Genomic DNA, 26,909 nt, shown 5'->3' on the forward strand with positions numbered 1-26,909 from the left:
AACCTAGGGCCTTGTATATAATAGGGAAGGGCTCCACCACTCAGCTATATCCCCAGCTCAGGAAGTTAAGTCTAAAGCAGACTTAGAAATGTGAGGACCAAACTATAAAGATCCATGCTCAAGCTGCCCCCTGGTTTTAAAATCATAAGTCTCAGGAAGGGATAAACTTCCAGGGCCAGTGGCCCTGCACATGCATGAGTTGATATCAGCAGGATACTTGGCTAGCCCAGCTGTCACTCACCACTTGGTTTTCCATGCGGGTAAAGATGACATTCAGCATTTGGGTAAGTGTGGCCTTGGCAGTGGTTTGATTGATGAGGTTTTTGCTGGCCAGATAGATATTGTAGCATGTCCTCACTGTTTGCAGGATAGTGCCCTCATGGATTTCAATGTGTGGGGACGTCACAGCAGTCAGAAGAGCCTGAGACAGCAGAAACGGTCACCTTCTAGAATGCCCATATTCCCCCTGGTCAAACCTTTCTAGAATAGTTGAGGTGTCCTGAAACTTGTTATATACAGGCTGGCCTCAAACTTTCAGCAATCCTCCTGCCTCTGTTCCCCAAGTGCTAAGATCACACATTTGTACCAACACAATTAGCCTGATTTCTCTCAATTCTCAGATGGTCCTTCAAAATCATCTGGATGATTAATACCCAGAGCCAGTTTCCTATTGTTCGGAATTTAAAAAGCAATTGCTAATTCCCATCATTTGAAGTAATTAAGCTGTGATGAAATAGGTGTTCTAGTGGCTATTTTTTTTTTTAAAAAAAAAAAAGTGCTTGGCAATGGTGGCTCACACCTTTAATGTGAGTGAGCACTCAGGGGGCAGAGGCAAGAGAGTCTCTTAGTTTGAGGCCAGCCTGGTCTACAGAGTAAGTTCCAGGATGGCCAGTGTTACACAAATAAACCCTATCTTGAAAAACCAAAGTTAAAAAAAAAAACCCTGAAAATTCTAAATGCTAATATTGGTTTAAAAAAAAAAACAACTAAAATGAAAACTAGACTGTCCCCTCACAAAACACACTCCCTGACTTCATCCACAGGAACCATGAGTACCAATGTTCCGAGGCTCCCAGATTCCTATCAGGTTCAAAAAGATTTAAGACAAGTTCACTCCCACACAGCTGAGATACTCAGGACCTAAGATCTGGAAGGAGGCCTTTATCCCTCCCTCTCATTCCCTGACACACTGGTGGTACCCGTTCGTGCCAAGCCCTTCCTGACAGTAACCATGGAACAGGGAAGAAGAGATGGGAAGAAGACAGGAGCGAGTTCTGGCGTTAAGAATACCAATGAAGACTTACAGAGCAATGGTTGGCTAGAACCCAGAATCTCCAGAGAATCTCAAGCAATTAAGTTCACAGGTGATTAGAGCATTGTGGGTGGGACTATTTACTAGGGACATACCTGGTTCTACTCCTCTGGGCTTACGGCATGCTCGTAAGTCATGATGCTAACAGGAGCTCTATGTAACTCTTCACATCTTCTGTTCCAGCTCAACATCACCCAACCAACACATGGTAAATTAAAACCCCATATTCCCAAACCCAGACCCTGCAAATAGAAATACCTTAATTATTTGTAGCTGAACCCCTTCATCTGTCTGAGGGCCCTGAAAACAACTGCAAATGGTTTCAACAATCCTGTCGATCAGCCGCTTCCCAGGAGCTCCACTGTCGGGGGCGTTGCCAGTGATGTGCCCATACGCGATGAGTTTCTACACAAAGACAAGCAAAGGTTACAAGTTTCTGCCTGGCTAAACAAGACAGGAGGGATGATGGTCTTGAATGAAATATGGCAGCAGCTGCTCCCGGGAGCCAGGCAAGCACAGCTGTTCTGAGTGGAACTTCTAGCTATCTCCCAGGGGATGAGCTGCTTTTCAGAGGCTACCTGCCTGTAGCACCTTATACTCGACCTGGCCCATGGCAAGAGAGAGATCCATGAGACAAAAGTCAGGGTGAGCTCTACACCTGGCTGAGATTCAGACTCATGCAGAGGAGCCTGTAAAATCGCAGTCTCCTGGACCTTGATCCAGACCTACTGAACTGAAGTTATAGGGCAGAAGCTCAGAATCTGTTCTTTTCTCAGCTGTCTAGGCTATTCTAGAGGTCAGCCACCATAAGGCCCAGGCTTCTAAGGCATACTGTGCTTCCAGGAGCTGGTTAAGGATGTGAATGTGCTGCTGTTCCAGATGTAGATGTGCTTCCTACCTTTGCCTACACAGGTAGACACGTGTTCCTGAGGTTGCCCACAGAGCCACCACCACAGTATTAGGACGATGGCCACCCTGCAGAAGCCTGCAACATTTCTGAGTGGCTTTCTTCATCACTAGCTACAAAGCACCTTCATTCAATAAGCATAAAAAGATTAAGAGTGGCTTGAACCAGGCAGTGGTGGTGCACACCTTTGATCCCAGCACTGGGGAGGCAGAGGCAGGTGGATCTCTGAGTTCAAAACCAGCCTGGTCTAAAAGGATACACGGTGGGGGGAGAGGCTTAAAGCAGAAACACAGTATACAATGGGATTACAGAAGGAACAGAATGTCTGCCCCCTCTGCTGCTCCAGCCTAATTCTGGCACCTTGAAGGAAGTGGGTAGAATGGAAGACAAGCAAGAACTGTTCACCCCCACCCTGACCTGCTGCGCTGGGCAGGCTACTGAGAGGGTACGGCTAGCTTCAGGTGGACAAGTGCTTCTCCCTCTTGACACTGGGGTTCAAGTTGTCAGAGCACTAGGATTTGAGTGGATGAGTCACAACTCCCAAAATAACAAGGTTGGAAAAGAAAGTCCCTGGACGGGGCTGGAGAGATGGCTCAGCGGTTAAGAGCATTGCCTGCTCTTCCGAAAGTCCTGAGTTCAGTTCCCAGCAACCACATGGTGGCTCACAATGAGGTCTGGTATCCTCTTCTGGCCTGTAGAACATAGACAGAATATTGTATACATAATAAATAAATAAATTTTTTTTTTTTTTTTTAAAAAAAAGAAAGTCCCTGGACCAAAAAGTAGCTTGCTGCTTCAGAATCACACCTGGGTTCCATGCTGAGCACCAAAACAAGAGAAAACAGGCTTCCAGTTGAACATGGTTACACAGGCTTGTAATCCAAGCACTTGGGAAGTTGTGGCAGAAAGATTATGAATTTGACGCCAGCCTAGGCTACATAGCAAGCAAGAGCTTGTATCAAAACCAAAAACAGGGCCAGGTGTGATGGTCACACATTTTTTATTTTTTGGTTTTTCGAGACAGGGTTTCCCTGTAGTTTCTAGAGCCTGTCCTAGAACTAGCTCTTGTAGACCAGGCTGGCCTCGAACTCAGAGATCCTCCTGCCTCTGCCTCCCGAGTGCTGGGATTAAAGGCGTGCGCCACCACCGCCCGGCTATGGTCACACATTTTTAATTCCAGCACCTGAAAGGCAGAGGCAGGCAGATCTCTGGACTACGTAGTAAGCTCCATGCTAACCAGGAATAGATAATGAGATCCTGTCTCAAAAATAATAATAATATTAAATAATTAACTTTAATTAAGGGCTGGGGAAACAGTTCAGTTATGAAGTGCTTGCCACATAAGCATGAAGACCTAAATTTGATCCCAGCAAAAAGCCAAGTGTAGTGGTTGACATGGCCGTGTAATTCCAGTGTCAGGAGGTGGAGACAGGCAGATCCCGGAGGCCTGCTGGCCTGACAGCCTATCCTTATTACTGAGCCCCAGTTGCTACTGAGAGACCCTGTCTCAAAGTAGACAGCTCCTAAAGAACAACCCAAGAATCATCTCCTGCCTCTACATACATACATGTGCACAACCCACATACATGTGCACAACCCACCACAAACACACATAAAGCCAACCAACAAAAAGAGCTAAAATACAACATCTGTGATATAAATAGGACAACCTAGGCCAATGATTTCCTACAGGATTCACTGGGATTTAAAGAAAACAACATTCTACTTTTTATCTTTTTTCTTTTGAAACAGAGACTTATCTATACCAATCCTGAACTTTTAATCCTTCAGTCTCTGTATCCTGAGTGCTGGGATTACACGTTTGCATCACCATGCCCATTCTATTGTGCTGGAGACTGAATCCAGAATCTCATGCAAGTTAGACAAGCACTCTACTAGCTGAGTCATACCCCTAGCACTAATTTTGTATCTAATTTTTAAAAAATTATTTTTTGGCCAGGCAGTGGTGTCACACACCTTTAATCCCAGCACACAGGAGGCAAGACTAACCTGGTATATACAGTGAGTTTCAGGACAGCCAGGACTGAACAAAGACATCCTGTCTTGAAAAAAAATTTTTTTTTATGTGTGGGGGTGTTTTGCCTACACATATGTCTGGTACCTGTGGAGAAGAGGGCATCAGATTCCCTGGAACTGGAGTTACAGATGGTTTTAGCCACCATATAGGTGTTGGAATTGAACCTGGGGCCTCTGGAAGAGTAGTCAGTGCTCTTAATCACCCAGACATCTCTGCTCCACTGCTCTTACTGCTTTTGAGAAAAGGTCTCACTGTGTAGGACTACCTGGCCTCCATCTCACAGAACTCCCCCGTCTGCCTCTACACAACTTGCATTTAATTTTTATCTTGACCTTTTAAAAGTTCTATAGAGAACAAAATTTAGTAAATTAAAATTTTAAGTTAAAATATACTAAAGTATATTACAAAAATATTAATATATAACCAGAAAAACATTGGCTTAGTTAAGACAAGTCCTGCCCTGGGGTAGTGTGGGCCACCACGTGCAAAAGGAAAGGAGCACAGGACTCCTAGTATTGCAGAAGCTGCAGCAGAGAAGTCACTAGGTGTCTTCCAGCAGGAGAGAACTGTGCCAACTGTGCCTATCACAAAGCAAACCCTAAAGCACCTTTGTCCTTGTCACCTCTCCAAGATAAATGAATGATAAGGCACAGTGTAGGTAACTTCAGCTGGCTTCACTTCTTTCCAAATCAGACTTCATCCCTAGATTCTGGCCTTTGGTTTCCAGGACATGAGTTTCCTCAACTGCCAGGAAATTCCAGTCAAGCAGGCTTGACAAGGCAGCAGAGGGTGAGCTCCCTTGCCATTCAGTCTTCCAGGGTGCCCATCCACTTCCTAAAGTCATAAAAGGATAGTGCACTTAACACCTGCATACCAAACAAAGAGACCCCAGTAAACCTACTAAACGCTGAAGAATCCCATTCAAAAGGAGAACCATACACCTTAAGCCTCAAGACTCCCTGTGAGCTGAAGGTGTTTGAAATCATGGACACACAGAGTTCCAGGAAGACACTAATGTCATCATTGAAAAGCCAGGTCACAGGGTGACAGCAAAGCAAGGCTGATAGGTGTGGTAGTGCACGACTTTCGTCCCAGCACTCAGCGGGCAGAGGCAGGTGAGTTTGAGGCCAGCCTGGTCTACAGAGTGGGCTCCAGGAGAGCCAGGGCTACAAAGAAAATCCTTTCTTGAAAAACAAACAAACAAACAAACAAAAAAAGAGCAAAGTCAGCCATCTATCCAGAGAAGACCAGGAACTGAGTACACAGGTCAGGTGGTCTCCACTGCAGCTACTCACTGAAGCTCAGTGGTGGGACAGCAGCCTCAGATTAGCAAATAAATATGCATCTCTCTGTTGCTATGACTGGAAGCTATGTTCCCCAGATCCATATTTTTTTTTTAAAAACGTGTATTAGTGTTTTGCCATGGGTTTCTGGTTCCCTAAAGCTGGAATTTAAAGACAGTTGTGATCTGACATTTGGGTGCTGGGAATTAAACCTAAGTCCTCTGGAAGAGCAGTCAGTGCTCTTAACTACTGAGCCATCTCTCCAGTTTCCTAGATTCATATATTTTAGTCCCAGAACCCAATGACCATTGTGGGGCCCTCACAATGGCCTCTGTGCTTTATAAGAAAAGACCAGAGGGCTAGCTGGTACTCTAACACACTAGGGCACAGTGAGAATACGGCAGTCTACAAGTTGAGCCAAAGTCCTCACCAAGTCAGGCAGGGCCTTCAACTTGGACTGCTCACCCTCTGGAGCTATGAGAGAGCTGGAGTTCTGTAAGGCTCAGTTATCACAGCCCAAACTAAGACAACTGTGCTCCAACAAAACTGTCCACAGAGCCTGCTTTCAATAAGATCTTAAGTGTGCATTATAGAGTCCTACATACCCACCAACCCTGTTACTTAGAGGGCAGACGATCTTGAGCTTGACTAGCCACCTTTTTAGCTAAGCCTCAGATTCCTTGACTCAAAACAAGAATGAAAACGGACACCTTAGAGGGTTCTTGTGAAGCTTAAACAGGTGATGGAAATGAGGTACCTGGGCAGAGGGTGGGTTGAGGCGAGAGACAGCCCTGTGAAGGGTGTGAGTTATCGCTGTCTCAGGACATCGATGTGTTAGCCATCAGGACCAGTTCCCAAACTAAACCTTGTCATGGGGAAAAACAACTAAAATTAAACTATGTCAGATTTCCTTGGGAAACAGTCACAGCATCAAATATCTTAGGATAGAAGTAGGACTGAGCCTGCTATTTAAGAATTCTTGGCTCATTAGATGCTTCACATAGGACAATCTGTACAGAATTATCTGGAATGAAAGAAATAGTTTTTCATTTGGAAGAACAGCTTTTGTGAGAGAAAAAAAAAACCCTGTCATCAATTCTAAAGTGTATACATATTAAAGAAAAGAGATTAATTGAGTGAATACTAGATCGAGGATGCCAAAAACGTGATATGCCCTGCCACTTTGCAGTTCTTTGCCTTGGCAGACAGAACTAATCAATGACAACATTCTTCCTCAAGAAATGTGGGCCTACGTGAGGCTTCACGGCCCTTTTAACACACTCTCTAGACAACCCTAACAGCATCTGTTCACAGCTCCCTGCTTCATGATACAGCCAATACTTCTGCACTGGCAGGACTGCCTGCTAAGCTAAGAGGTGGTCAGGAACCTGGGGTAATCTAGAAAAACAAAAATCAAAAAGTATAGCTTAGGAACTAAGGCACCTGAGCTGTCCCATCTCTTATGACATTGTCAGACAGGCTCCCTACTTCTGCATTTCTATGTCCTCAGCAGCTGGAGATCATCTGAGGACACTACAGAACTCTAACTGTGCTCAATCCTCATTTTCAGACTGCTGCTTTCAAATACGCTCACTGACTCCTCACTCAACGTATCTGAAAGCCCCCAAATCAGAAGGGTGGAACTTCTGTGGTCACTTGGAGGACAGTGACAACCCCGAATCACAGCAGAGGACAAGATGACACTGCTTTCTTTCAGGTATTCACTGTCTTTTCTGTGATGTTTTTATTGCAGGGCTTTCACAGGCTTGTTCTTTATGCTCTTGAAAATGCCCCCCTATGGGGGCTGGAGAGATGGTTCAGCAGTTAAGAGCATTGCCTGCTCTTCCAAAGGTCCTGAGTTCAATTCCCAGCAACCACATGGTGGCTCACAACCATTTGTAATGAGATCTGGTGCCCTCTTCTGGCCTGGCCTGCAGGCATACATGCAGACAGAATATTGTATACATAATAAATAAAAATTAAAAAAAAAGAAAATGCCTCCCTAGTGTGTGAGAAAGTGCTTCCTAGCATTAAGGAGCAAGAAGGCTGGGGCTGCCTTAGAACTGTAGGTGTTAGACTTGGTTCAAGAGCGCTATCAATGCTCCTGGCTGTGAAGTCAATGTTAATGAGCCAATGGTACATATTAAGAGGTATCCTTAAATAGACGCATACAGAAAATGAAGTTATAGATTCATCAGCTGGCCTAAATTGGAGACCTGGGAAACCCAAGCCTTCATTCCTTCATTTCTCAGGGCTGGCTAGTTCATGTTCATAGAGACCGTAGACCGAAACTACCACAAATAATCAGGTGTGACTGTACCTGTTTCTACACTGATCCTGCACATTAATGCCATCAACAATGAGGCTGGGAGCACATCATATGCCCGTGTATATCAAACACAATCGACTTACAAATAATACACTTCTGGGGAAATGTGTATTATAACTAAGGAACACAGACCTACCCCTCTTCCCACCAACATGAGATCTTCACAAAGGAAGATTTGAACACTTTTACACCACCACCTCCAAGGGCATCCTCAGTGCCAGAGCAGCATGGCTATGGGTAAGGAGAGCCTGTGGCTCTGAAGGGCCCCTTGCACCAAGTTTACATGTGGTACCTGCAAGCAATCCAGGGATGTGCTGACGACCCGGGGAGACTTAGACTGGCAGGCCAGCTCGAATGGAAGGAAATACTTGTCGGCTTCAATGAAGTTTGCCTTTGGCGGAGCTGCAGCACCAAGCCTGGAAGAGCAGGAAAGGGTGGAAAGGAAAAATGAAAAAAAAAAACAAGAAAGAAAGAAAAAAAAGCTCACTTCTCTCCACCTTACTCTATTTTCCCACTCTGCTTGTAAGCACTCAACTCAAAGTACTCCAAGCTCCATCTTGTGGTTACTACGAGCTGACTACATGTAACCCGAGAAAGAAAACTCCAGAATGTCATGTGTAGAAAGCAAGAGCTCTGACTTATAACGGACTCACTGTCATCATTGTTTGATGCTGCTGCAGCCATGCCAGAGCCAGGTTTCTAAACTATGACTGGCTGACTCCCACCATCGAGATAAGGAGCAGGCACCCGTGCAAGATTCCCCTCGACACACAAGACAAGGCTTCTGCCTCCTTCTCAAGAGGTTAAAGGCATCAACTTGCCCTTCTTTAACCTCCCTCCAAGTACACAAGCCCACAAGCCCCGGGCCTGTCACTTGCCCAGACCAGGAGTTCCACCGTGCGAGCACTGTGCTAACAGGGGTGTGCTGTCCCTTTAAATATAAGAGTAAACATGCGTGGAAAGGAGTTCCCATGGCCGCCACCTGCAGTACTCCCAAAAGGAGGAAGCACTGCTACTTACCTCTGTTTTTCTATTTCTGCTTTAATTTCATCTGGTGGAAGAAGAAAAAGCATATTAGGAGCATGTAATACTTACAGAAAAGGAAGATTTGCTACAGGCATCTGGAAACCACTGGAAAGAGTACTTATGAGACTATGCAACATTCAAATATACTATAAAGTGAAGCAAGGACTTATTACAGCAGCAACTGCCAGCCCATGAGTTACTGTGCTAGGCATGAGTTCACTTAACACCCACAGGACTCTGTGGGTGGGCACTACTGACACTCTGGAGCCATCCTGTGCATGTCTCTACCCACTACATAACAGCAGCACTTCTCGTCTCCTGAGTGTGGTTTGTGATAAGGTCTTTTTATGCAGCCAATGTTAATTGGGAATTCAGAATCCTCCTGCCTCGGCCTATGCAGTGTTACTAGCAGGTACTAGCATGCTCCCTCACAGTCCTGAATACCAAGCGGTCTCTGAGCAAACTCCCTCTAATGAGAATGAAAGATTTTAACGAGGAAACTCAGACATAGTGAGAACAGAGAATTTCCCCCACGTTAAGAACTGGGGGTAACTACCAGGGTGGTGGTGGCACATGTCTTTAATCCCAGCACTTGGGAGGCAAAGGCAGGCGGATCTCTGTGAGTTCAAGGCCAGCCTGGTCTACAGAGTGAGTTCCAGGACAGTCAAGGCTACACACACACACACACACACACACACACACACACACACACACACACACAAAACCCTATCTAAAAAAATCCAAAAACAAAACTGGGGGAGTCAGAATTTGAATCCAGGTCATGGCTCTGTGGTCTACAATCTACCTTCTCTCCATAGCAGATGTATGGTAAAATAGTTAACACAAAACATCTAACTATGCAAAAAACCATATACAGAAGACTGGAAACAGGATAAGAGAATACTGAAACAGGCAAATATTGGAAGTTATCTAAATAGTGGAGTAGTGATGTTTTATTTATTCAGTTAACTGGGGGAAGGGCAACAGTGTGTATGTGAAAATCAGAGAACAACTACTGGTTGTCTGTTCACTACTTCTACCAAGTGGGTCCCAGGGATTGAACTTAGATCACCAGGTTTGGCAGCAAGCACCTTCACCTGATGAGCCATCGTGCTGGCCCATGTTCCGTTTTTTTTCATATTTTTTTTCTTCTTTCATGTGTAGGAGTGTTTGCCTGCATATATATCTGGGCACATGCATGCTTGATGTCCAAAGAGGCCAGAAGAAGGCAAAAAATCCCCTGCAACTGGAGTTACAGACTGCTGGGAGCCACCATGTGGGTGCTGGGAATCAAACCCAGGTCCTCTGCTTAAGTCCAGTGTGGCTCAGTTAAAGAGCAACAAGCAAAGCAGGCCAGGATACAAGGCCAGACTCTGTATAAATCTTAGATTAGCAAACAAAAGCCAGAAAAGGTTCAGGTAAAGGAGGGATGAATCCAGAAAATCAGTCTAGAGAGCCCGTGTTCATAAGCTCATATGTCCCCAGCTCTCAAAGCATGCACTGAGAATTAATCTGTAAACTATAAAAACATAAATGTAGTTTTGTTCTCACTAACACAAACCACAAAGGAAAAACACAGGCGCTTTTCCCACTCTGGCAGCTCTTCCAGCCGGGAGCTGGTTTACAACTCAGGTATGGAATCTCCCAGTCACCTTTCCCATCAGGACCAGGGTAAAAGTACACTCTAGTTTTCCTAAAGTGCCAGGGAAGTCTCCGGCCTTCCATGGACAGCAAGCAGCCTGGGGAAACATGAGGCCTCTCCCATGAGCAAATGCTACCAGGGAATTCAAGAAATCTCCAATGGCTGAGCATGGTGGTGCACACCTTTAATTCAGCATTCAGGAGGCAGAGGTAAGGGGATCTCTGTGAATTTGAAGCCAGCCTGGTCTACACAGAGACTTCCAGAACAGCCAGGGCTATGTACAGAGATCATGTCCCCAAAACAAACAAAACAAAAAGCAAATCTCAGATGCAAATTCCACAATCACAGACTTTTAATTTGAGCCTTAAGTGTTAAGAATTAGGAATTGTTGCACTTCCTAAACGACTTCTGTTGAAGAAAAAAAAAAAAACCACCCTGAAATCCTGTCCACTCAGCACAAGGGCACAGCATGGCACAGATAGTGCAATACCTTCATAGAAGCAGGAAGCTCCTGAGCCTGCCTACCATGGGGCAGCTTATACTGGCCATGAGTGTAAAGAGGAAGGCAGGACAAAAGCCAAGGTTAGCCAAGAGATAATTACACAGGCCAGTTAGAGTGCTGAGTCCATGTGCAAATCATCCAGGCAGAGAAGCAGCAGCAAATAGGCTGACAGAGCCTTTTTCACAGGCTGGACACGTCCAAGAAATGGTTCTGGTGTCCATGGTTCTAGCTGATTGATGGGCCTTGGATATGCCATGATTCCAGTTGAGAGGTGGGCCCTGAATATAATATGATTCTGACTCAGACAGGCCTTGAATATACCATACCGTGGTTCTGGCTAAGACAAACTCTGGGTACATTTAGAAAACACAACTGTTTTCTCACTAAAAAGAGGGAGAATTAAGAATCAGAGCAAGTGTGGGGTAGAACCACACTGACAGTCTGTGAGTGTAAGATTCAAACACAGCCAGGTACCAAGCCAGACATGGTCAAACCTGTCAGCTGAGTGACATCAAGCCTCCTGAATCTTGACTTCCTATTGCAAAAATTTTGGATGACAAGAAGCAGCCCCAGACCCCAGAGACTGCAAGATGACTTGGGTGCAGCTAACTGTATGAAAACCTCAGGAAAGAAGTCTTGTCACAATGTGACAGGGGCAGAGCAGGCACACAGCACGTGGGCAGTGTCACTTTAGCTCTTACCTTAAATCAAAGCCAGTGGGAATGCACACTCTGTAGTGCCCTAAAAGAAGAGAACACTTGGGACAGCTGCTGGCAGTACTAGCAACAATGCTGTGTACTCTGCAACCCAGGGTGGCAAACAAGATCCATTCATTAGCCAGTGTGATATATATGAAGCCCACAGTCCTTTCAGTGGGGACCTCTTAGCAGGCCACCTAATCCAGGGCACACACACTCCACCCACTTAAAAAGATGACAGGAGGATGACAGGGAGAGAGGGCAGCTGGTGGGACTCTCACCCCTGTACTTCACTCCTCCACATGCTAATACCCCTGCATCTCCCAGTTGAAAAACAGCAACCAGCAGCAGTAAATGAGCAGGTTGCAAACAGGGAGACAGGGCTGAGCTAGGGCAGCTGCAGCTAGAAAGCCACAGAACTCCCCAGAGATCATTTCTGGGTGTTGCCATTACCTACAGAAACAACACCCCCATTCACTAGCAACCTGGCAGCAGGCTCACACTCTCCTTCCCAACAATGACCATCGCAATCCTCACATCCAACCCTGCCCAACAAGTCCATCATCAGCCACTGCCCTCAGATCCCAGAGATCTCTTCTAACAGGACAGCCACATATCCCTGCTATCCTAATCAGTCCTGTCTCCCTTCAAGTCTCTCTCAACCACCTGTTCCTCCACCCCAAATCCACCTACAATGGCTGGTCACACTGTGAAGCTTGGCCCTGTGAGGAACTGGGACACTTGCAGCTCCTTGCTACCCTCTGTACATGTCCTCCTCTCTTTTCAGCTAGCCCACCTATCCACATGCTCCCAGAGGACCGTACTCTGGCCTGCCAGCCCTTCCCATGACTGATCCTTCAGTTTTCCTCTTCCTACATTTTCCAGGTGGAGCCCTTCAGCAGGACTGCTGTCGGATGAGGCACTCTGTAGCCATGGCGTCTGACCTCTAGTCTCAATTTCTGGCACAATCCCATCCTCTGGTGACCTGTCTCCACCCAAACAGACATCCAACAACATGCTGGTCTATGATGTAGCCATCACCAGCCTCAGAGAGAGCCTGAATACTGTCAGCCTGTCCCTCCCATCCTGTTTCTGCACCATACTTTGCTCTCCTTGGTCTCTCTCACTAACTGCCATCATGAGAGCCTTCCCTCACAGCTGGGGTAGCAGCATCTCCTTCACAGAGAAGTTAGAAGCTATCACAAGAGACTCCCTCAACTTCCTGTTAGCAAGCCTACAAAGGGACCTGCCTGTGCCCACCCTCTGATCCCCTTGTGTTGGGGTGAGGCACCCATGCCTACCTGCTTCCTTGGGGACTTCACGTTCTCAGGACTAGTCACTCTGACCGCTTCTCACCACAAGGTCCCATCACCGCCACATTTAATTGCCTAACTATTCTGCTTCTAGTTTTTCCCTTCCCTCTCTCCCACCCTATAGCTCTTCTCTACACAGCAGTCAGAAAACCTGTCTTAGAGTGTGTGACAGTTAATACTATCAATTTGACGAGATCTAGAATCACATAGTAGACAAGCCTCTGGGCATACTTGAGAGACTGCCTACATTAGGCTGGCTGAGGCAGGAGGACCCACCTAACTGTGGGCAGTACCATTCTACAGACTGGAGTCCTGGTGCTAAGCATCAGCAACCACTGCTCTCTGCTTCCTGGTTGTGGACATATGACCAGGGCCTCGAGCTTCTGAAACAATCAATGCACTGGACATCAAACCTGAAACAAACTCTTCCTTCCAGAAGCTGCCTGCTGCAGCAAGGAAGTAAACAATGTGGGAAGTGCCTCACAGAGTGGAGCCAATGGCCCTCATTTGCTCAGCTCTCTCCCATAGCACATGGTAAGCTCAGAATCCTTATGGCTGCCAAGCCTCTATGATTTGACTCCAGTAACCCCTCTGGCCTCCCCATTCACCACAACTCTGGATACCACCCTCCACCCCAACCATATCCCACGGCTCTCCTTTCAGTCCTAGGATCACACTTTACCACTCTAAAAGGCCTTTTAGCATCACTAACAACTGCCACCTGGTAGCTCCTGCTCCTGCTCCGCAGCTCCCTAGCCCTTTATGTTTCACTCCGGTTTCCTCCTCTCATCTTTCTTCAGAGTACTGGTCACCCTTGACACACTGTGTCAGCTCCTTCATACCCGCTTCCTCAGCAGGGGAGAAGCCCTACAACAAGCCCGTCCACAATGCCCATAAGAATGTACAGCAGACAGGAGCAGGCCCTCTGTGTGCGCTCAACACCTGTGCAAATCGTTCTTTTCCTTTCCTGTATTATTTAACCTCTCCCTCCGTGAATCCCTTTTCAATGACATTTAGAAAATTCCAAGTGTCTAATAGGACAGAATTTATCCCTAGTGCATGAACTGGCTTTTTGGAGCCCATTCTCTATGGAGGGATACCTTGCTCAGCTTAGATACTTGGGGGGAGGGCCTTGGTCCTGCCTCAAAGTGATGTGTCAGGCTTTGTTGACTCCCCATGGGAAGCCTTACCCTCTCTGAGGAGTGGATGGGGAGTGGGGTGGATGGAAGGTGGGGGGAGTAGGAGGAGGGGAAGGAGTGGGAACTGGGATTGGTATGTAAAATGAGAAAAGATTATTCTAAAATAAATAAATAAATAAATAAATAAATAAATAAATAGAAAAAAAATTCCAAGCATCTTCTACCTTAAAGAAAGAAAACTAAGTCGGGTGGTGGTGGTAGCGGCATACGCCTTTAATCCCAGCATTTGGGAGCCTGAGAAAGAGCCGTCACAAGTACCAGGCCCACCACCACTACATAGCAAAATTGCTTCAAAACCAAAGAAAAGAATTAAGCCTTCTATGGGCCACCCCCCCCCTGACAGCAGCCCAAACAAAGCCTGCGCCTCACTCTGTTTCCTCATCTCCCACACTTACTTCTGACCACAAGGATTTCACCTGCAGCACCCCACCCAAACAGTTCAAGAGGCCACAGTGACCACATTCCCTAACCTGATAGGCATGCTTCCAGTCTCCATCTGACTGGCCTCCCTCAGCACCCAGAATTTTTCTCTGCATCTGCCCTGCGCTTCTCACCAGTTTCTGCTCTAGCTCCCTCTGCCCAGGCAGGAAGAGCTGGAGATCCTCACACCAGGCCCCCACCCCCAGACTCCAGTCTCAGGCTTATCTATGCAGTCGCTTCCTATTTCAGGTGTCTAACAGGATGATGCTAGATATGGTTTGTATATAGCACGTCCTCCAAAGGGCCAAGTTTTAAAGACGTGGTCCCCAGATGGTAGAGCCAACCACTGAGAGGTGATTAGCTCGTGAGGGTGCTAACTGCACAATAAGTTAATTCACTGGTGAGTTCATCCATCAAAAGTGGACCTGGCTGGAGACCAGTGGAAGGAGTGGATCACTCAGGGATGTGCCTCTGAAGGCTGGCTTCTTCCTGGTACCTGTTTCTCTCACCTTCCTGGCCAGCTCTTAACCTACCACATTCTTCTACCCTGATGCTCTGCCTCACCTCAGACCCAAAACAATGAAACTAGCCACAAACAGTCTGAAGCCTCTGAAACCATGACCCAAAGTTTTCCTCCTTTAACCTATTCCTCTAAGATATTTGCCACAACAATGAAACACTGACTAATGAAAAGTCCAAAGGCAGATTTAGGTTCCAGCTCAGATGAATCTACCCCTCTTCCTGCCCATATGGTCTTCCCTCTTTTCATCTGATAGTTCAGATCACTGAGTCAGCAATCTGGAGCTGGCTGAACAACTCCAGTTCTTATACCCTTAGCAACTCGTCATCGGATTACCTTAGCTCTACTTTTCAGGCAGGCCAACAATCTATCCACTTAGCTCTGTTTGCGTTGTCATCAGCCCAAGCCACCCACCCACTCACCAACATGATACTGTCTCTTACTCGATCCCGAGCAATCCCTTTAGCCTCTCTGTAATATGTGAACACTGGTCAAAGAGGCTTCAAAACACAAGCCTGACTGTGCCAGCACATTTCTTGTTTCGGGCTCTTCCATGTCACCCCACTGCTTTTGATCATGATCCTATGGGTCTCTGACCAGCCTCTCCTACCTTACTCCCAAGTATACTGTGCCTCAGCCATATGCTGCTCTGTCACAAAGCCTTTCCTTAGGCTGGTCCCTCTCCTGAAGGGCCTCCCACCCAACCTCTGCATCTGCATTCATCATTCAGATCTCCCTCCTCCTTGGGGCCGCCACTCAAGTCAGTGTCCAGTGCTCTGAAAGGGCAGGCTTCTTGCTGGCGTGGCCCAGAGGGTGTGATTCTGGCTGCACCAGAGCACAGTTTATTTTATTCCCCTTGTTTATTTTACTCATCTGGCATCATGATCCCAAGACATCCCTCTAAACGAAAGTCAGATTGTCTGGACAACAGACAAAAACAAAACTAAACTGCAACAGATATGCAGAGACAGCTCCCTAGCACTGAGGGGAAAATCCTTTTTTGTTTGTTTGTTGGTTGGTTGGTTTGGAGACAGGGTTTCTCTGTGTAGCTTTGGAGCTTTGAAGTCACAGAGATCTGCCTGCCTCTGCCTCCTGAGTGCTGAGATTAAAGGTGTGAGCCACCACTGCCTGGCAGTGGTAATCCTTTACATCCCATCACAGAAGGCCTGTTTTCCCCATAAACCATAAAACCTAGAATGCACGCTAACCAAGACTAGCCTGGCAGAAAGAGTCCAAGAGTGAATCAGCAAATGTAAAACTATTTTCTAAGCTAACCTCATTGGAAAGAAACCTGCCAAGCAGTCTCCTGGTGGGTCACTTGCACGTGCATAGAGCCATGATAAGGAAACCCGCCCGAGCTACTCAAGACTCCGCATCCTGTGATGAAGCACACGCTTTCACAGGTCTGTTCTCAGTAATCACCCTGGCACTGCCTTAACTCTCCCAAGATTTACAGGTACAGAGCACAGGTCTGGATTCATTCGCTCAGCCAGTCAGAGTCCTGAGCTCTACAGACCAACTCATGAGGCAGAGAAGGGGGAGCACCCAGGTCCTCCTTCTTGGCCACACAGGCCTGAGAAACAGCAGGTCACCACCTGCTCCTGTCTGTACCCCTTCTTCATGGCACTAGCCGCGTTAGCTCACTTCGGCCGGGTCAGTAGATATTCTCATCTCAGAAACAAGGCACCAAGAAGCTAGATTAGCTTACTTGTATAAGCAGAGGGTCAGTCTTTCCCACTGATCTTGACCTACATTTTAATTATCAACACAACACAATGTTCAGCTGCTGTTGCTCTAAGGTGAGCTCCCTCCTGGAAATACTATAAAACTTCTCAACAAAGAGTAATCTGCAGGAAGCTGGAGAGATGGCTCAGCAGTTAAGAGCACATTCTGCTCCTGTAGAGATCTGAGTTTTGTTCCTACCACCCACCCATGACAGGCACCTATAACTCTTCTTCCAGGGGATCTGGTATCCTCCTCTAACTTTCATGAGCACTTATACACATACATGTGCACACACAATAAAAATAAATCTTTTTAAAAATGGAAGTTTATATTTTAAGTTATTTTATTATTTTGTATGTATGGGTGTATTGCCTGCATGTCTACACACAATGTATGTGCAAGGTACTGAGAGCGCATCTGATCTCCTGGAACTGGAGTTACAAATGACTGTGAGCCACCCATGTAAGTCAAACCCAGGTCCTCTTACAGTCTGTGGTTTTAACCAATGAGCCATCAATACCATTTCCTATGTTTTGGTTTCTTTTTTCTTTTCTTTCTTTCTTTTTTTTTTTCACCTTTTGTTTGTTTTTCAAGACAGGGTTTCTCTATGTAACCCTGGCTGTCCTGGAGCTTGCTCTGTAGACCACACTGGCCTCAAACTTACAGTCTGCCTCTGCCTCCTTAGTGCTGGGATTAAGAGCATGCACTACCTATCTTGGTCTTTTTGTTTGTTCAGTTGTTTGTTTTAAAGAGTAATCTGTAGAGGTCATGAGCCTTGCCAGTTCAGGTTTTGTTTTGGTTTTTGGTTTTTCAAGACAAGGTTTCTCTGTAGAGCCTTGGTTGTCCTGGAACTGGCTCTGTAGACAGGCTGATCTCTAACTCAGAGATCCACTTGCCTCTGCCTCCCAAGGGCTGGGATTAAAGGCTTGCACTACCACCTCCCAGCTTCAGTTCAGTTTTTAATGTAGTATATCACTTGTAGACAAACTTCCTAATCCAAACACCAGAATTTACTAAAATTGAAGGCTTTATTATAAACAGTTTCAATTAGTTATTCTATTTTTGGATTTTGAGATAAAAGTTTGTCATAGAACCTGGGCTAGTACAGAACTCACTCTGTAAATCAAGATGGCCTCAAACTACAGCAACCTTCTGTTCTAGCTCTCAAGTTTTGAGATTAGAGGTGTACACCCTGATGCATCAAATGTTGTCATTTCTGAGACAGAATCTCAATAGATAGGAGAGCATGGCTTCCGACTCATCATATTCCTACCTCAGCTTCCAGAATGCTGGAATTACAGGTATATGCCACATTAAGCAAGTCGCAGTATTTTTAACATTTTTCAAATTTCACACTTAAGGTTCTTCCTAACAGTGACAAGAGGATTTTTGTGCTGTGAATAGGACGACGCACATGCTAGACAAACACTGTACTGAGCACATCTCTAGGCCTAAATGCTGACTATTCCTACACAGCTAGAGCTTATAAATATATCTGGTAATTGTTTCTTCTGGATGACATTTAAACAAGCTCAACCAACAAACCAACAGACCCACCCACACGCCACCTCTCCTTCGTCCTCTTCACAGTACAGCTAACCCTGGAAAAAGCCCTGCTTGTGCTTACTATGTCCCCATCTCCTCCCACACCTCCTCCCACACCAGTCTGCCTTTCATCTGCAGTGTGTCACTCAAATAGCTCAATGGATGGCCACCCATGACCCACAAGTCTCAAAATTCTGGTATCAAACAGAAAGCAGCATGCCTAAGACTGGACTTCATCCTCCACAGGTTAGATAAATGGGAGTTGCAGCTTCCTTTGTCCACCCACTGTGTAGCTGTGGGCAAACCACTCTCTTTTGTTTCCCACTGCACAGGTACCCCAAACAGTCATCATTCTGTAGGACAGAGCTCAATGTGGCTGATGCAGACAAACATCACAAATCAGAAAAAGCTAGCTCAATGATGCTCATATGAAACCACCTACCAGCACAACAAAGACAGAGTAAAATGCTACAGAGAGAAAAGATCTTTTGTAGCATATGCCTCCTTTAATCCCAACACTCAGAAGGCAGAGGTAGAAGGATCTCTGTGAGTTTGAGGCCAGCCTGGTTTAAAGAGTCAGTTCCAGGACAGCCAGAGCTACAGAGAGAAACCCTGTCTCAAAACAAAACAAAACAAAACAAAACATTTTGACCATAAGCTTTCAAATGTATCTCAGAATTCAGCTATAGAAAACAATCTCTTCACTGAAACGTCACCAGTGTAAGACTGTTTTCAAAGACACGTAACTACAGTTATGTGTTATATAAAAAATAGATACACGTTTATTCTTAGATTTTCATGACTGAGCATGACAGCATTTACAGAACACTTTGACCCTTTCATAGTACTTTCTGCATACTAAATTATTAAACCCTCTATCTCTCTCTCACACACAGAAGGGGGGATAGTTAGAATGATCCAGTTAAACTGTAGATAAATCTTTCCATATTCAATTTAAAAACACTTAGGATTTTTTATTCCTTTTGGTCAACCTTCCAAATGTCATACAATTTAAGAACAGAAATATAGAGACATCGAGAAAGGGGTCCTAAGTAAGACAATTATAAAAGGAAGGCTTTAAGAATGGCATTAAATTCTCCAATTGAGGACTGAAAGGTTGGAGCTTATTAACGCAATCCAGGCATCATTAAAGAGACACAAACAACAATGTCCTTGGGTGAAGAATACTCTCACAGGCTCTTGATTTCTCCTGACAGAGTTAGAAGGACACCATCCCCGATTTGGATCGCCATCTATCTATGTGTTTGATATTTAGAGAGATGACTCATTAGGTCACTCCAATCTTGTTCCATCCCGATCATCCCTGCTTTTACAAGATATAACTCCTGTCTTCACTGCACTTAGCAAGTTAACACTTTAACAAGCATAGCCTATCCATCATGTAATCACATTTTTAAAGAAAAGATTTATTTATTTTTATTTTATTTGGATGAGTGTTTGTCTACATGTAGATATGAATACCGTATGTGTGCCCACAGACGCAGGAAGAGGGTGTTAGATCTCTTGGCACCCATAGTTTGTTGTGAGCCACCATGTGAGTAATAGGAATAGAGCCCAGGTCTGAAAAGGCAGTCAGCACTCCTAACACTCCTTAACTGCTAAAGCCAGCTCTCTGGTCCCATAATTACATTCATTTATTTTATCTACAAACCAAGCAGATCAATAAGTGACTCTTGAAAGACCTAACCAAGGCTAAATAAGCACCACATCAGGGTGCTTAGATTCTGTGGTAACAATCACGGCAACATGCATCTGCTGAGCATCCAGCTAACTTCACCTTACCGGTAACCCTGACAAATGTGAAAGAACAAAAAACACAGCAAGTAAAGGCAGCTGATTTGAACCCAGATGATCTTGAATCCCAGAAGGCTCAGAGCTTCTCACAGACATGAGATACAGCCCTGAAACCCTAACACTGCCTCCCATCCTCCTCACCCCACTGTAACTGGCAGGAACCTGTCACAGAAACAGTTTCTGGTAAGGACTCTTTACCAACTAATCACTTCAGCTTTCGTTGGTCACTTACAGTTCTTACCAAAATTAATGATAATCTACACATTATCTTTAAAACATATTATACTTTTGGGGGTTGGAGAGATAGTTCAGTGGTTAAGAACACTGGCTGTTTTTGAGGACTGGGAGTTCAATTCCCAGCAGCCACATGGTGGTTCACAACTGTCTCGTTCTGTAACTCCAGTTTTAAGGGATCCGACACCCTCACACAGACATACTTGCCAGCAAAACACCAATGCACATAAAATAAAAATAAATCACTTTTTAAAAAAGTAAAGCAAGGGCCGGGCGGTGGTGGTGCACGCCTTTAATCCCAGCACTCGGGAGGCAGAGGCAGGCATATCTCTGTGAGTTCGAGGCCAGCCTGGTCTACAAGAGCTAGTTCCAGGACAGGCTCCAAAGCTACAAAGAAACCCTGTCTCGAAAAACCAAAAAAAAAAAAAAAAAAAAAAAAAAAAAAAAAAAAAAAAAAAAAAAAGTAAAGCAAGGGGAAAAAATCCTGCTTTAAAAATAAATAAAGCTGGGAAGTAACCTTTAAACCCAGCACTCGGGAGGCAGAGGCAGAGGTAGGTGAATCTCTGTGAGTTCGAGGCCAGCCTGGTCTGCAGAGTGAATTCCAGGACAAGCTCCAAAGCTACAGAGAAACCCTGTCTTGAAAAACAAAAATAAATAAACAAAATGCATTATACTTTGTACCCACTTCCACACTTCAGTCATTTTTCCTTATTTCTTCCTCTTTTTTGTACATACATGTGGTACACATTCAGAGTATGCATGGTCACGTGTGAGAGTGTATACTCTCACCCTTATGCATGGAGGCCCAAAGTTGATGCTGAATTTCTTTCTTGATTGCTCTCCAGTTCCCCAGGCAGTGTCTCCCACTGAACCAGAACTTACCAATTCAGCTCATTAGCTAACCAGCTTGCCCCAAGAACTCCCTATCTCTACCTCCCAAGTGCTTGTGCTATAGGCAGTCACCACACCTGCTTGTCTTATATACACGTGGGTTCTGGGGAGCTGAACTCTAGTCTTCACACTCATGCTGCATGCACTTTATCCACTGAGCTGTCTTCCAGCCCCACACATTTCTCTTCTTAAATGGAATTACTTAGACCAAGACAAGGTCTTGAGATACAGAGTGAAGGAACACTACATATGCTATGATGTTTTTACTGCTCAGAAATAAAAGCAAGTCTTTTGACTAACTATGCACACGGCTACTCTCTTAAAGGATGGTTCCCTTAAAGCAGTCTGTGTGAATTCCCTAATCACTGGTAACAAGGAGCCTTCCCTCCAGTTTCACATAACCTGGAGTCAATTACTTCCTGTGTATGTAGTGTGCATGCATGTATGCATGCTCACATGTGGACACACATGTAGAGTAATTCAAATGTGCATTTCTACATCCTGACTTTCAAAAATCTGAACCTCTAAACAAAAACATGATCCAAGAATATCTAATAGTGCACCAATGCTATGGCCCACGGGATAATTTTATTAGTAGGTCCTAGCAGTGTGATATTTGATGTTAAAATTTTTTTAAGATTTATTTATTTATTATGTGTACAGCATTCCTTCCATGTGTGCCCGCATGCCAGAAGGGGGTGCCGGGTCTCATTATAGATGACTGTGAGTCACCATGTGGTTGCTGGGAATTGAACTCAGGACCTCTGGAAGAGCAGTCAGTGCTCTTAACCACTGAACCATTTCTCCAGCCCGATGTTAAAATTTCTAAACAGGAAATATTCTATGGGTAGAATGGAGTCCAGGCAGGTTTCACCCTGAGGCTCCTGCCATTATAACTCACAGGCTGCTTTTCTAATGCTTCCCCTACATTCCCGGCAAACCAAACCCAACTCTCAGCCCTGCTTTTTGAAACAGAAAAGCTTTAAAGATTTAGGTCTCAGTAACTGCCTTCCACAGAGCCCAAATTCCACAAGATTAGCTGCTTCTGGATTACACAGGCAGCAAGCACCTCCTCCCAACAACAACAGGACTCACAAATGCTTCCCACAAGGCCTAGACCTTCCACGGGGAAATGCAAAGATCCCAAGTCCATTCCAAGGTCTCAAGTGAACTCTCTCCTTGCACCAAATGGAGAAATTTGACTGTAACAGAAAAGCAGCCTTTCTATTTGCTCAATGTGTTAGGAAAACAGTCCCTTTAAAAAGATCCCCACAGAGAGCCAGGCACACACGTTTAATCCCTGCACTTGTGAGATTGGGGCCAGCCTGGTCTACAGAGTGAGTTCCAGGACAGCCAAAGCTGTTACACGGAGAAACCCTGTCTCTGAAAACAACAGCAGCAGCAAAGATCCTAACATGGAATTGCACAGGCCTTAGGGTGGTGAATTAGTAGGAAGACAGATCTGGTCAAATGTTCTGGTGCTTTCCACCCACAACTTTTCCTCTCGAAGCTCCACATGGTAGACAACAACTTGCTTTTTAGAAGTGGGCTCAAACGTCACATCCAATCTAAAGCAGATCTGGGTCCTCTGGATCACTTTCTGCTCTTTTATCTCACAGCAGTATCTGTTAGTATTGTTTTGTCTGCGCTCCCAGAATGTAAGCGCCACAGGAGTCAGCAAGGACTCCACTTCCCCCTCATGGCCATGTCCTCAGTGTCTGGTACACTAGCACTTGATAAGTAACTAAGACAGGAGACTGATGCTGGCTGGTGTCAACTACCAAGCTTTTACCTAGTTAGACGCTAGAGACGTCTCTCTTTCCATAATCCATGGGTCCATTCAACAAGCATATATTTACTGAGAAACTATTATATGCCAAATACTGTCATAGGTGCACAGGACACCGCACTGAACAAATCAGACAAGTATCTTTGCTGGGCAGGAACCTGCCCTAAACTGAGGCGATGTCTTGCACACTGTACAGTGCCTAGAATATAGATCACCCTGCACGCCTGCGAGGTGAAGAACTCAGAGTCCGGGTGTTCTCCAGTGGGACATTTTCAAATCAAGCCTCTGGGGCTTCTCAGCACCAACTGGGCAGCTCTCTCACCTGCTCTGCTCGCTCACGTGGGAGAGCCCCAACCAGAACAGCCCAGGCAAAGGAAAAACTTAAGAGCAAAGGCGACTGCTTCTGAGGACTTGGAGATGGTTGAAGGGAGGAACCAGGAAACGGGACAAGAAGTCGTGGCAAGGCCCTAGGCAAGGAGGCTGGAGAACCAGCTCTGGCTGTCACCAAGTTGCTAGGTGACCTTGGGCAGTCTCGGCCGCCCCGACACCAGCTCCCCCAGGACAGGAGGCGGAAGAAGCCGGGAGGGTGGGATTCGGGTTGGGGAAAGCGGAGGCCAGCAGGCCCGGAGGGTAACGGCCGGCGCGGGGAGGCCGGTGCGGGCCAGGCCGGGGCGGCTCACTCACCGAGCGCCACCTGGCAGGCCCTACGCAGCTGGGAGTGCTGGGGCCGCTTCACCTCCTTGTCGGCTAGGATCTTCTCCAGGGCCCGGGACACGAACATGCTCTTGGTCTGGCTTTCCTGCATGGCCCCGGCCGGCGGGGACCGGCAGCCCCGCGACCCGGCGGCGCGAGCGAGCAGGAGAGCGAGGCTGAGGGACCAGGCGTCCCGGCCGGCACCAGCCGCGTCCGTGCGCGCCGCCCTGTCAGGAAGAGACGGCCCGGCCCCACGGCGCCGCCATGTTGAGGCGCGTCACGTGACCACGTGACGGGCGGTGTCGCTACGTCTGCTGTGTGTCAGTCGACCCTATGACCCCAAGGGCGGGGGCCAGCCCGGGGGCGGGGTCGGGATAAGGGCAGGGCTCTGCTCTGTGGGGGCGTGGTGGGTGGGAGGGGGATTTAGGGGGAAGGGCGGTGGTGGGCGTGGTCTTTTGGTTGGGCGGGGCCTACACCGGTTGGGGTGGGTTGACGACCTGCCATAGTATGCAGGACTGGTCCAAGTGGGATGGGTCAGGTAGGGGGCGTGATGGTCACGGGTGAAAGGCTGGAGAAGTGGGCAGCCCTGAAGGGGGGAGGAGGGAAGTGAGGTGACAGAGAGCATGAGACAAATAAACTGAGAAAAGAGAAAGAGGGAAAGAGTAAAAAGTTGTAAAAAGGAATTATTGAGAGTGATAATAAGCAAGAGAGGTCAAAGGGGAGAGAAAGGAATGAAGTGACAGAGAGTAGGGACAGTGAAGAGAAAGGATTAACCAGGCAATGGAGGATAGGAAGATGACGAGGAGGGGGATGCAAGAAGGGCAGGGAAAGCGTGAGCGGAAAGAGGAGGCTCAGGGAAGTGAAAACCGAGGCTGAGAATGAAGCCAGGAGGTGAGGGTGGGTATGAGAGGAGGCAGGAAGAGAGGGACAGGGCAGCCCTTCAGGATTTTCATCCCTGTCAAGAAGCCAAACCAGTCCTGTTGCCCCAGGGGAGACAGCTCCTGCTTGGGTAATTTGGAGGCTTCAGCTTGATTTTTTGTTTGTTTTTATTTTTTGTCTGATTGTTTTGTTTTTGTTTTTACACAGAGCCTTACTTTGTAGTTTTGGCTAGCCTGAAACTCATATAGACCAGGCTAGCCTTGAATTTGCACTAATCCTTCTGTCTCTGCAAGTGCTAGGATGAAGGAAGGGCACACAGCACCACCTTGGTTAGGAGTTTGTTTACTTGCTGCCTTGTTTATTTGTTATACAAGCCCTGGTGTGTCCCAGGCTGACCTTGACCTTGAACCCCCCACCCCCACTCAACTGGGATTGTAGGAGTTTGCCAGCACACTTGAATGTCTGCCTTCTAAGTGGCAGTCTTTGGCGATGCTGCCAAGAAGGAATCTCTCCCTTTTTTCCTGATCAGTTTTCATCAGCCTCACGTTCTCACAGGATGCAGGACAAGACAGGAGCTTTTGGAGCACTTGACAAGAGAAGAAACTGACTCAGAAGGCCAGTGTGGCCCCGGTCTGTACCCGAGTGGAAGATAGAGGCACTGACCCCAGGGCAGTTTCCACCCCATGGCTCAGCAGTACTAATGTCTTGGCAGTACTGATGCCCCACGTCTGCCTCCCCATAGGGCAGCCTTGATTCTTCAGCTCACAAGCAAACGGTTATTCCTTATGGTAATTTTGGGAATGACCCATGCCAACACGTTCAAATGCTCAGCTCAAACATCCCTTGTTACCTGTGTCTCCCTAGCTGGTATTTCTAACAGCATTTGCAGACCTTTAGTGTTTGCCATTTTGTTGGGCTCAGTCCCTGGACGTGGTCCAGAGCCAGGTGGAACATTTCAAGACTGTAGAGTCCATTGATTCCAATGTGACTTCGAAGTGCCTGTCAATAGGAAGTAGTTTGTTTCTCCACGCCCCTGAGCCTGGGCTCCCCTCATGACTGTCCTGACCTACAGAGTGGCAGGGTGTGAGGCTGGGCACAGGGAGGCCTGGCCCATATCTTCCTTGGCAGGGTGTTGCATTATTCTCAGAAGAGTCCCAGAACAAAGAGCACATAGAGAGAACCCAGTTTTCCCAGCTTTAGCCAGCCCTCAGCCAACCTGTATTCAGCAGGAGAATACAGCAGCATGAGACACTCTAGTGAGACCAGCAGAGTTGCTCAGAAAACCCATATACTGGAGGGAAACAGCAAACACTTAGCTCACTAATAGCTTTGGGGGGGTGCTTGTTACACAGCAGTCAACCACTGGAATCTCTTGATCCTTATGCCTTGAATGAATGAATGAATGAACAAATGCACGAATGTGTGAAATTCTCAAACTACAGCACCAGGTGGAAAAGTTACATTTTGAGCTGCATATTCTGCAGGGAGGTCAGACTGAGATGTTTAGGGCTCAGTGCGAGGGACCCAAAGGCAAACAAGCTCAATGTCCTTAACTGCTGGTTGTTGAGAGGATGCTTTCAACAGCCTTGACAAGACACCAGGGAGGGTCACAGGCAAACAAGCGAAGACAGGGGGGACTGTTGCCAAGGGGTACCTTGTTCCATACAATGCCCTTTGAAGCCCCCAGATCAGTCCAGAAAGCACACAGACAAGCTCTGAAGGCAAAAGTCACCTGTTGGTTGACCTAAATGTCATTAATTTTGGAGCGGTGCATTATGAGCCTCCCCGTAGCTTCCTTGCGGATGACACTGCTGTGTGCCTTATGGTAATAGTTGCCTGGTTACTTTTGCAGACACCCAAAGGCCACTTTTGCTACAGTGGTGACTCCTAGAGCTGCAGGACCCGATGGGCATCTGAGATGGAACAAAACTCTGGGTAGCTCCATCTTCAGACCATATCTGGCCCTGTTAACTAACTCAACCACTAAGCCAGATTCTATTCAGTTAATAAGCTGGGAAATGTTTTATCCAAGACAACAATCCAAGGCAGACTTGACCTCATGTCCACTGGAGCCAATATGTGATTCTTGTGTTTCACCCTTGACAAACCAAACACCCCTAGTCTTTCAGCCTTGTTATAGAATAGGCCC

The 26,909-nt window shown here is 46.5% G+C and overlaps 1 protein-coding gene across 2 annotated transcripts in view; it reads right to left on the reverse strand.

Annotated features, from left to right (window-relative positions):
- Arfgef2 (ADP ribosylation factor guanine nucleotide exchange factor 2) overlaps positions 1–24,161 on the reverse strand; it is an 82,195-nt gene extending 58,034 nt beyond the window's left edge. For both annotated transcript variants that reach the window (XM_038329669.2, XM_038329668.2), the window contains exons 1-5: positions 23,873–24,161; positions 8,890–8,920; positions 8,162–8,285; positions 1,571–1,717; positions 242–421 (exon numbers count right to left, since the gene is read on the reverse strand). In XM_038329669.2, coding sequence (XP_038185597.1) covers positions 242–421; positions 1,571–1,717; positions 8,162–8,285; positions 8,890–8,920; positions 23,873–23,993 — 603 coding nt within the window. In that variant the 5' untranslated portion in view covers positions 23,994–24,161. The remainder of the gene's footprint in view (positions 1–241; positions 422–1,570; positions 1,718–8,161; positions 8,286–8,889; positions 8,921–23,872) is intronic.
- Between the last annotated feature and the right edge of the window lie 2,748 nt (positions 24,162–26,909).

The sequence above is a fragment of the Arvicola amphibius genome, chromosome 5 (genome assembly GCF_903992535.2).
Source record: "Arvicola amphibius chromosome 5, mArvAmp1.2, whole genome shotgun sequence".
NCBI lineage: Eukaryota > Metazoa > Chordata > Mammalia > Rodentia > Cricetidae > Arvicola > Arvicola amphibius.